General features: G+C 35.6%; 1 protein-coding gene across 1 annotated transcript in view; it reads left to right on the top strand.

Moving 5' to 3' along the window:
- Trap1 (TNF receptor associated protein 1) overlaps positions 1-13,013 on the top strand; it is an 81,513-nt gene that overhangs the window by 47,940 nt on the left and 20,560 nt on the right. Inside the window, exons 13-14 of the mRNA XM_085813055.1 lie at positions 5,760-5,947; positions 8,233-8,318. Of these exons, the coding sequence (XP_085669181.1) occupies positions 5,760-5,947; positions 8,233-8,318 (274 nt within the window). The remainder of the gene's footprint in view (positions 1-5,759; positions 5,948-8,232; positions 8,319-13,013) is intronic.

Raw genomic sequence — 13,013 nt, 5'->3', positions numbered from 1 at the left:
ATTTACAATTATTTACATTACGTACTATGGCCATAGTAATGAGCTAACCTGTCGTAATGAACGACTTTAGGTTTAGAGTTCGAAGACTTACGAATCCGAACCACGACGTCATTCAGCCTGTTTAGAACTGTGTAGGGGCCATCCCAAGGTGACTGTAATTTCGGACAGAGTCCCTTCCGTCGAGTCGGATTCCACAACCACACCTTGTCTCCTTCGTGGAATTGATGTTCAGTAGCTCTTGTGTCGTATCGGGTCTTCATCTTCTCCGTCGCTAAGTTGACTCGCTCTCGTGCAAAGTTGTGCATCACTTCAAACCGGGCCTGGAGATCTTGAATATATTCCTCAGACGATGAAGGAGCAACCGGAGGGCGGCCAAACAATAGATCACAAGGCAGACGAAGGTCACGACCGAAGAGCATCTGTGATGGAGAATAGCCGGTAGTCTTGTGGACAGCACTGCGGTAAGCCAGTAAAAACAGCGATAATTTCTTGTCCCAGTCCTGCTGGTTTCTGGAAACCACTAATGAGAGGTTATTAAGGATGGTTCGATTGAACCTCTCTACCATGCCGTCCGACTGGGGATGTAATGGCGTCGTTTGGGTCTTGTCAATGCCGAGTAGTTTGCATAATTCTTTGATTACTACCGAGGTAAAATTCCTTCCCTGATCGGAATGTAACTGAAGAGGCACTCCGAACCTGGAAATCGAGTGCTGTATCATCACCTCAGCTACTGTAACAACCTCTTGATAAGGAATAGGATACGCTTCAGGCCACTTGGTGAAGTAATCAACGACAACGAGTATGTATTTGTTGCCATCAGCAATTCATGGCAGAGGTCCCAAGATATCAAAGACGATACGTTCAAAAGGCGTGCCTACGTTTTAACGTTGCAGTTTACCTCGGATGCGTTTCTTCGGTCCTTTCCGACCTGCACAGGCATCGCAAGATCGGCACCACTTTTGCACGTCATCCTTTGCATTACTCCAGTAAAAGCGCTCACGAACTTCATTATTCCAAGGTCTTCATTATTCCAAAGTGACCTCCCGTAGGGCTGTTATGTAGTTCTTTAAGGACATCAGGAATGCTGGATCTTGGAAGTATCAGCTGCCATCGGAACGTCTTCCCATCATCCGATTCGAATTTCCGGTATAAGAGGCCGTTTCAAATGTGAAGTGAATCCCAGAATGCCCAGTATTGTTTTGTTGTAGGACTACAGATAGAAATGTCCTGCCAGGTAGGTTTTCTGTTTGATGATTCCATTAAATCAATTATGGGTTTAATGTCACGGTCTTCCAGCTGGTCTTTCCTGACTTCATCATCACTCCACGGTTCTCGATCAGCCGATGTTGATGTTGTAATTTGTCTTGCGACCGGAGTCAGCAGCTCGTATTTCGCTTCCACCCTGGAACAATATCGGTAGTTTTCTTGGCAAGGTCTTCTAGACAGGGCGTCGGCGTTTCCGTGTGATGATCCCTTACGATGACGGATAGTGATGTCATATTCTTGGAGTCTCTGTATCCACCTGGCTATTTGACCCTCAGGATTCTTGAAATTTAAAAGCCAGGTCAATGATGCATGATCGGTGCAGAGCAGGAATTTTCTGCCATATAGATAGTGATGGCACTGTTCTACAGCTTTGACTATGGCGAGCAACTCTTTCTTGGTGAAACAATAATTCCTCTCCGGTTTAGACAGGCACTTGCTCCAGTATGCCACTACACGTTCTTGGCCGTCTATTTCTTGGGACAAAACAGCATCGACACTTTCATTGCTCGCGTCGGTGTCGAGAATAAATGGTCGGCCGTGCTGAGGATACGTCAGGATTGGAGCCGATGTTAAAGCCTCCTTTAAGTTGTTAAATGCATCGTCGCATTCTTTTGTCCTCAAGAAGTTTTGGTTGCTCTCTGTCAGCTTGTGAAGGGGCCTAGCGATGGAAGAAAAGTCCTTCACAAATCTCCTATACTAGGTGCAAAGCCCTAGGAAGCTTCTCAGCTGATGGACATTTTCAGGACGTTTCCAGGATTTAACCGCTGATACCTTTTCAGGATCCGTGCGCACACCTTCTGCAGAGATGACATGTCCCAGGTAAGTCATTTCCTTTCGGAACAATTTGCATTTAGCAGGACTCAGCTTCAGATTGGCTTCTTTCCATTTCTGAAGCACCTTCCTAAGATTTTCTAAATGTTCTTCAAAACTCTTTCCGACGATGATGATGTCGTCGAGGTATATCAGGCAGGCTTCGTAGGAAAGGCATTTCAAAACAGTCTCCATAAAACGTTCGAATGTTGCCGGCGCATTACACAGTCCAAACGGCATTACCTTGAATTGCCACAGCCCTTGTAGTAAATGCCGTCTTTTCTCGGTCTTCAGGCTGTATTTCTACCTGCCAATACCCACTCTTTAAATCAAGTGTTGAGAACCACTTGCTTCCAGAAAGAGTGTCTAGAATGTCGTCAATTCTAGGAAGAGGGTAACTGTCTTTCTTCATAACCTCATTCAACCGGCAATAGTCGACGCAAAATCTTGTTGAGCCGTCTTTCTTTCTGACCAGGACGATGGGAGATGCCCATGGACTTACTGAAGGCTCGATGACATCGCCTTCTTCCATATCTTTTAACAGTGTTCGCACCTCTTCCTGTTTAGCAAACGGTAGACGTCTTGGATGTTGCTTGATTGGGGGATGATCGCCGGTATCGATTCTATGTTGTGTCAAACTGGTTCGACCCACGTCAGAAGACGAGCGGGAGAAAACAACTTGAAGATCTTTAATGACGCGATCGGCAGCATTCTTCTCTTCATCGTGTAATTGCGCATTTTGAAGTAACTCTGATGTAATGTTTTCTGAAGATATGGATTCTTGGATGTTACTCTTTCTTTCAACGGTGTTTACTGGAGTACATGCTGCAACCACTTCACCTTTCTTAATAATTCTCACGTTCTCAGTTACATTGGCGACTCTCACCGGGATAATCGTTCTGGATAGGTCAACAAGTGTTGAGGCTACCAGTACTCCTTTTGGGCTATTACAGTTATTGGGATATTCTATGATGCCATAGCGGAAATTTCTGTTTTCGGCTATGGATCCAGGAAGTAAAATTTCTGTTCTTGCTGGTATTGTGATATTGTCTTGTGCTATGATTTTATGGACAGATTTAACTTCTTCATCATTAACTTCAAATAACGCTATGTCCTCAGATCTAAAATGCAATTCATTATTTTTAAAGTCCAAGAAAAATTTTTCCTTACAAAGTCCAAACCGAGTATGCAAGAATCAGTGATCTCTGCTACATATGCCGTGTGATAGTAAGCGGCACTTTCAAACGTGATGTTAACATTTACTTTTCTGTCGATGTCGATCTTCTCACCGGACACAGTCTGGAGGGTAACGCAGGTCAGCGTCCAGATAAGTTTGTTTCCCAGTTGTTGAGCCAAATCTTTTCGGATGATGGTAACGTTGGCTCCTGTATCTATCGTCATATTGCAGGGAACTCCATTAATATGTCATATTATGAAAAGTCCATTACTGCCGCCTCTCACTGCAGAAATCTGAAATGCTTTAAACTGGGGCTTTTCTTTATCTGGCAACCTCCGCCCCGCGAGATGGCCACTAATTAGTTTCCCTGCTGTTTGTTAGGAGCGGTCTTAACATCCGTACCGTGGGGTATTCTGTAGTTTCGTCGTATATGTCCTTCAGCACCGCAGTTCCAACATTTTAAGGTCGGTTTCTTTTCACTGATATTTCTTCTTAAGTCATTGAGTTGTCTGGTTATATCATCTAGACGAACAGTAACTTAATCCCTTGGTTCCTGGACATGAGCAGCTGTGATTGGGTGGCGGTCTCTACGAGTGGCTTGCTGGGCTGCCTCAAATTTCATGGCGTACACTAAAGCACTTTTCAGATCTTTAACATCTGCCATTCGCAGTGCTTTCTGTATTTCAGGGTCCCGGATGCCATCGATGAAATATTGCAGGGACAGGATTTCCCTTATTTCTGTCGGGCACTCCGAAGAGGCGTGATGTGACAGCCTTTCAACATCCGTGACGAGCTCCTGAAGTGTTTCGGTGAGCTTCTGTTGACGGGATTTTAATTGGAGCCTGCTGTAGTCTTTTAAACATTTCTCGCCGAAGCGCAGCTCCAAGGCGGCGGACAGAGCTTCGAAATCTAGCCTTTGATTTTCGGGAAGCGTCTGCAGGATATCCACTGCGTCTGCTCTCAGAGAAGGGGCGAGATGACAGGCCTTAGCTTGAGAGTCGCATCCATTTGCATCCGTAACTATAGAAAACTGGGTCTTATACACTTGGCAGGATGACTTCCCATCATATGTGGATAGCTTCAGAGATGGACGAGCAGGCATCGGTAAGAATTTAAAATCATCACTCTTGCTGCCTGCCGTAGCGACGAATTTTTTTAAAGTTTCCATTTCTTTTGCAACTGCAGAAACTCTCTCTTCAATTTGTTGTTGGACGGCCGAAACTCTTCCTAATCGCGCTAGAATTTTCCAGTACTTTCTCGAAATCAAAAAGAGTTATTTATGTATTTAATGCACGCGCTCTTGTATTTTCAATTTTCCGGCTTAGCTTTCTTTTAATATTCGTCACGCGCTGCACTGCGCGAGAAATAAAACCATTTAATTTATAATTGAACTAACATTAGCTTTTTAAATACCAAATTCGTAACAGTATGTTATCCTCTTTCGCCAAGGCGTTCCAAACTATGTGATGGTGTCAGATTACATTAAGTTTGTGTACCAAATTTTTGGTGATTAGTTTGATTGTTCAGAATTTCAGGAAAACTGGCTCTGTAGAAAAAAGAATTTCAAAGTTTGAAGTAATAAATAAGTAACCAAGCTAAATCAAGTTGTAGAAAATCACTGTAAAGCAGTGAACAATACGGTATTATGTTGTATAACAAACAGATCTTTTTTTTTAATGCACTTCAGCATATTTATTAAAAAAGTAATTATGTGTTTTTTCATCTGAAAGTACTGATGAAAATTTCTTTTAATGTAAATAATACTATAAAAATGATAAAATTTAATGCTATTTTAAAACCTAATTACTGTTTCTATAGTAATTTTTTTATTTACTTTTTTAGTGAAATAAGATATACGCATTAAAATAGCAAAAGAATAAGATATGAATTTCTTCATCAATAATTTTTAATGTGAATTTCTTCAATAATTTTTAATATGAATTTTTATTTTTTTATCTTAAACTTGTACTGATTTTACCCCCCTTCCTAAGTACTGCTGCTTAATATGGCTACATCATTTGTACTGTCACGGTGCCAGCCCTGTGGCTAATGTATATATATATGAGTCTGTTGAGTTTATAAATTTATCCAACAGTTTTTTAAAATTTATTTTTAGTTCATCAAGTATTTATGTTTTTTAGTGTGTCTCCTGATATATGCCTTTCAATGGATTTTTTATATTGTAATAATTTAAAATAAGTCGAGCTATTTTAGTTGTATAAATTGAGAAAGGGGGAAGGATAGCAAACTGACATTTACTCTTTCCCACTCCTATTTATGCAACTAAAAGTAGGCTAGAATTTATATTTTTCAAAACTGTTTATATATAATTAAAATCTTTCCCCATCTCCACTAAATTATGATGTATGGCTTGTAATTTGTATTTTGCTTCTTTACAATTGTAATTGTAGTGTAATCAGATGGGATCACTTAGCTCCTTTCTATAATAGGTGTTGATATCTTTTTATTGTATATGTTTTAAATTATTTGTTAATATTTTTTGAAGCCGTCAACTTGCTGAAATGTCTCCATATTTTGAAGCTGTAAAAAAGAAAGATGTTGAAGTTATATTTTGCTATGAACCATATGATGAACTAGTTCTATTTCAACTAAGGCAGTTTGATTTCAAGAATATTACTTCTGTTGAAAAAGAAATGCGTAGGGAGAAAGAGGATGCTTCAGTTGAGGACTTAGGTATGTGCAAATTGTGTTGCTGAGTGGTATGTATTTCAGTTCAGTTTCATAGTGCAAAAATTCATACTTTTAATTTCAGTATATTTAAAAAAAAAAAAAAAAAAAAAAAAAGCATTTTCATTTTATAATTTTTGATTTTTTGTCTTATTTAACTAATATAGAGGAAGCTGATTTATCTAATTTAAATTGAATGTGCTTTTCTATCATGTATTACTCAAAATTAGTAGAAATTTCTAATTTTCTACTGTACGAAGTCTGAAATCTGGAATGATCTGAATATCTGGACCTTTTGAGTAAAAGCAACTTTTTTTAAAAAAATTTATTTTGTATGCTTTCTTCATGTACACCTGATATTTTTTCATGATAAAACATTTGGAGAGTCCCAGTCTTAATTTTTCTTCAGCACTAAATTGCCTCCACATTGAACAAATTATCATTTATTAGCATAAATCTATGTGATAATTTTTTTGGCTCTATAGCTACCTTTTTGCAGGGCACACATCTCAGGCTGAAACCTTATACATCAAAACATGAAATATTATACATAAGTATGGGTACAAGACAGCTTGAGAAATGGCTCACATAGTTATGTCTAAACATTTTTTTAATACTAGTAATTAAATATCAAAGATTATGGTAAACTTTTATGTTGACATTACACTTGGTGATGATTACTGACTTCAGCTTACTGCACTGCAAAGTGTTGAAATGTGTTGACAAGGAGAAATTTAACAAATTTCTTTCCATATGCAAAAAATGAATTTTGGAAATGATACTCATAAGGAAAAAGGTTACATTTAGTGCTTTTTGAAGTCAGAATAACTGTGTGTAAGCCTAGGTCTAGTGCAAGAGCTGGTGTGGCTGCACCAAGTGACAGAATTTAAGGGAGGCAAAATTTTTAGAATTTAGAGAAGCACCCGAGAAACAAAATTAAGTGATGGTTAATGAGTAACAAAAATTAAGTGATTTAGAATTTAGAGAAAACATTGAGATGCAAATTTAGAGTAGGCAAAATTGTTGGAATTTAGGGAGGTGCTTGACAGTTGAATTTAGGACTGACAGAGACTGCATTCGGCTGCAACATGTCTAGTGTCAGCCCTGGATAAGTCTAAAGGACCTTTCCCACTGGGCTTTATCTGAGCTAACAGAGCGAGTTCCATGTGTCGTCTAGCTCCGCTGTGCCTGCAGTTCAGATTTTTCAACTTGCTGTCCTATGGGGAAAAACTGGTTTTGGAGATGGGTCAGCTACGTCAGCTGTGTCCGTTAGCTCAGATAAACCCTAGTGGGAACGGCCCTTTAAGTATATGGAGAAATTTCTTTATTCAGGACTCAGATAAGCCTTAATCATATGCAAGAAATAGATGTAAATATAATAAATAACTAAACTAATGTAATTAAGGTTTAACTTCATCAGCATGATATAGAAGCAAGACAAAATTTAACAGAATAATACCATGCTACATCACCAGTAGTGTATAGTGGATGCTGACTATGCTTTATGATGATAGCTGTGAATTTGAAGATTTTCAGACACAAAAAGCAAAATTTTCCAATTAATGGAATTTGTGGAGAAGTAGTAAGTGGGAAGAAGTGATTTTCCATTGTGATGATAATGCCGCAATCATCAATCAATTAATGGATGGTGAATTCTATAGTATGGTTCTAAAATCAGAAAATATCACTACCAAATGTGAAGAAAGTGACAGAGGAGTTGCTGAAAATAAAAAAATGTTGATTGACAATTTAGTGGGAATTTCTCACATGGCAATTGCAAGACTTGAACAACTGAATTTTGTAACTGGACAAGAAATTATGACTATCTATCGAATTAAAGAGAAAATGTTAGCCCAAAAAACAAAGCAACTTAAACAATTATATTGGAAAAAATATTTAGTAAAGCAAGCAAATAAATATTGAACCTTCCCCCCCCCCCCATAAATTTAGATCCTTTGAGGTCATAAATGCTTCATTACTTCCTAGATTTAAACTGATGGTCTAATACCCAGAAAAATCCCAAATCTGGAATTGCAAAAGTTCCAATGAATCCAGATTTTAGACTTCCTACTGTATAATAAAAATAGTTTAGATCAGCAATATTTTGAAAGGAATAATGTTGATTAACAAATTAATTTATTTAATTCCTAACTAAATAAAAGCTCTTATTTTCCCCCCTCCCTTTTTGTTTAATATTGAAGTTTGTATAGACTTTGTTAAGACTTTTGAAAATAAATGTAGAACATAATTTTCTCTCTCTCATTTTCACAATTAATTTTTCTTAAATAAAGGAGAAAATGCTCTGCCTAAAAGCACTGCTGAGGACTTAATCAAATGGTTGTCTAACACATTAGGCTCAAAAGTTCACAAAGTTAAAGTGAGTAAAATACTTGCAATCTATAATTTTACGTCTAGTGATGCATATACTTCTGAATTTTATTGCATATACATGTTTTTTAATAATTCAAATTAATTCCCTCATTCAAAGAAATAAAACCTATGGCAGAAATAATAATTAGAGTTGATTTATATCATTATTTTAAATAATGGAATTTTTGTATCATTTAATAACATTGTAGAATTATGAACGTTGTGCCTGCCACTACTGGGGGGCAATGTGCTTGGTGTGGCTTGATGAAATTTTCACTGGAGAAATTATGCATTTAGATATGCAGATGAGTAGAAAGTAGTAAAGCTCTAGTATAAGTGTATATTTTACAAAAGTCTTCTTATACATCAGTGTGGAATTAGACAGGATGATGGACTTCGTGAAATGTCCACAGTACCAGAATATTATTCATGATGAAATTTTCATCATATTCAGACTTGCATCATATCCAGTGGTACATTTTGAATGTGTTGCTGTTGTTACCACTATGTGACAGGCATGCTCATTGAGTGAAATGTGGTTGGCTGTGTTTTAATTTTTAACAATTGTTTATTTGTAGCAGTTTTTTTTTTAACTTCTCAACTTTGAAATAACTCTGCATTCTGGTAATGTTTATTTTTTGAAAAACTATCCCTTGCCTGACGTGCCACCTAAAATAATTATTTAAAAAAATGTGTAATGATTTTAATAAGTGCAGCTAATGTTATTTTATGAGTCTAACAAGTAATTAATAATAACAGAGAAGAACTAAATTGATTAGTTTATTAATCAGTAACAAACAGATTTAATTTGAAAGAAAGATTAAATATTTTATGTTTTGCTTAATAGTAACAAACGGGCACATGAAAAATAAAAATATTTTATTTCTGTTTGCCAAATGGCAACACATTTCTTTCAAATCACTGAGCTTTCTGATTAAATTTGAAACATTTCTTGCATTTTGTAGAGTGGCAACACATTGCTTTGTAAGTTGTGGAGTTTACTAATCAGAGTTCATTAAATTTATACGAAACAAAATAAATGAAAAATTCAAAATTCAAGCTTCGAGATACACATCTTCGTGTGGAGGACTACATGTTTTCAAAATTTAATGATTCTAGGTTCTACCTTTTTACTTCCTTGTACGAAGTAAAAAGGAAGTATTGTAATCGCGAAAAGTTTCAGGCAGCATATTTCAACGAAAATATCCATTTTGATCGCTATCGAATGCAATTTAACAATGTTTTCTCGTGTTATCTGTATGTAAGGACAAAATAAAAGACTCGTTTCCTCCAAAAAAAAAAAAAATATATATATATATATATATATGTATAAAACTGCTTTAAAATTAATTCTGAAGAGAATTTTTCGTGGCGTCTGTACGAACGTATGTACGTACGTACATATCTCGCATAACTCAAAAATGAGTAGTCTGAGAACGTTGAAATTTTGTATATAGGACTGCTATAACATGTAGATGCGCACCTTGTATTTTGGTTGCAATCGGCTGCACCAAACGTATATAAATATACTTATATATATATCCACTCTGTTACCCAGCTCAGTGATCTCAGTTTCTTTACTCGTATATGCTTGTAAATTGTACATTTTTTGCTTTAAAAATGATTGAATTATGTTGTTTTTATCTTTCGGCTAAGGCTTTTATGCCTTTAGTAAATCTGTATGCAATATTTTTAGAATTATCAACAATTTTAAAGTTGTCTAAGTGCCGCTAAGCCTTTTTTTAATGGTGGCCATTGATGTTTACATTTGAAACAGGAGACTACTGGATTTGTTGCCAATCTAGAGAAACTTAGCTTCGCAGCAACAAAGATAACGCATTCATTTATTATTGCCAATTAAATCATGCTTAATTCTTTCTGGAATTTTTTCAAGGAAATTAAGTGTTTATAATTTACTTCGTAATTTTTAATATAGGTATTTTGAGTTTTTATGTATTTTTGCCTTCTCGCAAAGTGAGAACTGAATTAATTAAATGAGAAATACTCAATCATCTGTGAAAAACTGTTTTTTGTTTTGTTTTGTTTGCTTAGTTTCTTTTATACATCATTCTAGCTTTATTATAGTATTTGAATAGAACATGTGGCAACAATTAGATAATTATATTCTTTAAATGATACAAATTTTGTGCATTATGAGTTATAACATGAACGAAATATAATACTGTTAAGTGAATCTAGTGCCAGAGTGTTGCTATGGTAAACAAATACTAGAGTGAATTTTAAAGAATGCATTTGTTCTATTGTGGTTAATGCGCTGTCGGCGAAGTAGATTTAATTCAATCCAATAAGTTTAAATGAAATGCAAGAAAAAATACGTATAATTTAATATTCCGTACAAGGAAGTCATGTGATGTACACATCAGATTTTTTTATAGTGCGAGGAACATGTTTACATATATACACAACAGATTCTTCATTATTTAAAAATATAGAAGGGGATGTCAAATAAATAAAGTTATTAAATATAAAATTCTCTGAAACATAATGTTAGGCAGTTTCAAGATCCATTGAAATTTAATAGTTCTAATTAATCTGTTAGACTTATGAAACTATCAGATATGGTAGTGACCTATCTATCTATTGCTGCAAATATTGGAAAGTGTATCTTATATTATGATAGCATTGTACTCCTACCTATCATTATTTGATCTACTCAAAAAGAGGAATCATCCTGATGCATTATTGCAAAGCATCTTCGTGTAAATGCTTCACATAAATAGCTTTGGATACCATTAAAAATATCTCCTGGAAGTGAATGATAGTGCTAAGTGCTTTATGGGACAATAAATACTTAATGAGAAACTTTAAAATCAATTCCAGGTGCTTACTGTACATATATTGACTGCATGTGCTAAAGCCAACAGCTGATTTGCTGTCATATTTAAATCTAGTGAGAAAGTAGTTTACTTATGTTTGAAATATGGAGCACCTGTTATGCAGTTCATTGTTCTTTAGAATGAGTTGGCTCCTAGTTGATTATACTAAAGTTATATTCTCTGGAAAGTCCTTGAGTTTTCATGAGTACATTGCACTACTACTCCAAATGAAAAAATTCTACCTTACAGAAGTCAGCAGTCCAATCTATTTCAATGTCTGTCCAATTTGTTCACTGTTTTCAAAATATATGTATTGTTGTTACTTGGATTGTGCAAATCTGATAAAATTAAATACTTGCCAATTTTATATATGTAAAACTAAACTAAACCAAACTCAGTGGCACAACAGCCCTAGTAAGCCACGACTTGCAGTGCCCCGAAATCTGCTTTCTTGACCTTGGGCCCCGGAGTGCATTATCATATGCCCCCCGGTGTTTAGTCTCCAAGCGAACTTGGTACTCATTTTGTCGACCCATTCAAAGGATAAAAGGCTGAGTCAACCTTGCCCAGCCCGGAGATCGAACCCTGGACCTGTGTTGTAGTTGCACAATGTGCTAGCCACTTCACCACCAAGCCCTTTATGTATGTAAAAGATAAATTTTATATGATCTTGATTATTATTATAGTGTTTTAAAAGTGCTTCCAAATAATATGCTCTAAAAGTTTTTTTGGAGCGGGGGTACTTATGAATTATTGCATCGATTCTGTAACTATTGCCAAAAAGCACAATTTAGCATCAATTATGGACAAGTGTAACGTAACAAAACACTTAGAATGGTTGCGCTTTTTTTGATGTAACTGCAGTTGATTCTCAATAAGCCAGCTTTTGTTTTATGAACAATGATATAAATTCTTATTGCTGTATTTTTTCTTGCATTTGGGGGAAAGGAAAAAAATTACAATTTGGGACCTGGCTTCTACAGAATAATAAGCAGTAGATTAGTTTCAAAGTTTTGGAATCAAAAAAGGCCACTGAATATGGCCTACAAAACAATACTAGATTGGTACAAGTACCAGAAGAAGAAGAAGTTTGTACTCATAATATTCTAAACAAAGCTTCCGATGAAATCAGAGGACCTAACAAAGTAGTAGAAATGTACAAAAACCCTTTTTACAAAGCACAGAAATGAAGTGGTTTGCATACTGATTTTTTATAAATGAAAAGGGCATCAAATCCTTCAAAATTTTGCAGAAATGATTGGTGCAGTTTTGGCTTTATTTGCACCTAATTTTTGGGTTTTTTACCTACTTTTTCACATACTTTTTGTAATAAATTTGATCAGTATTTTGCTTCATACTAGAAATACCATAAGCTATTCACAGAATTAATTCACATCTGTAATGTTTTGCACACATTTCCTATGTTGTGACTAAATTGTGAAAGAACACAATTTTTCAGCTTAAACACTTTGAATGAAAATTATTATATATTTGTGGTATGAATATTTTGGCAGGCTCTCTGTAAAATGGCTTCATGTAAATGCTTCTGCCCGGTATTAACTCCTAAAGACACATTAACATTTTTGAAACATTTAGTGCATGCAGAAGGTAAATATTTGCTGCAAATTAAATATTGTAAAAGTCATACAATGACTTGGTTACAGACTGAAGGAGAAAATTATTGCAGCTATTAAAAGAACCTATTTTGATATTTAAATTTAAAAGTAAGTAGTAATGTTCTATGGAGTAGTATATTTGTATTGACTTTGCATTTTCTTTTTTTTACAAATTATACTGGATTATTTTGGAGTGTCTTTATTATCCAGAAATACATTATTTGAGCATAAACATGTGTAGAGTATTTT

The sequence above is a fragment of the Stegodyphus dumicola genome, chromosome 3 (genome assembly GCF_044657685.1).
Source record: "Stegodyphus dumicola isolate Sdum_Otavi_A_Nest chromosome 3, ASM4465768v1".
Lineage (NCBI taxonomy): Eukaryota > Metazoa > Arthropoda > Arachnida > Araneae > Eresidae > Stegodyphus > Stegodyphus dumicola.
The sequence above is the reverse complement of the archived record's forward strand: the minus strand, read 5'-3'. Positions and strand labels throughout refer to the sequence as shown.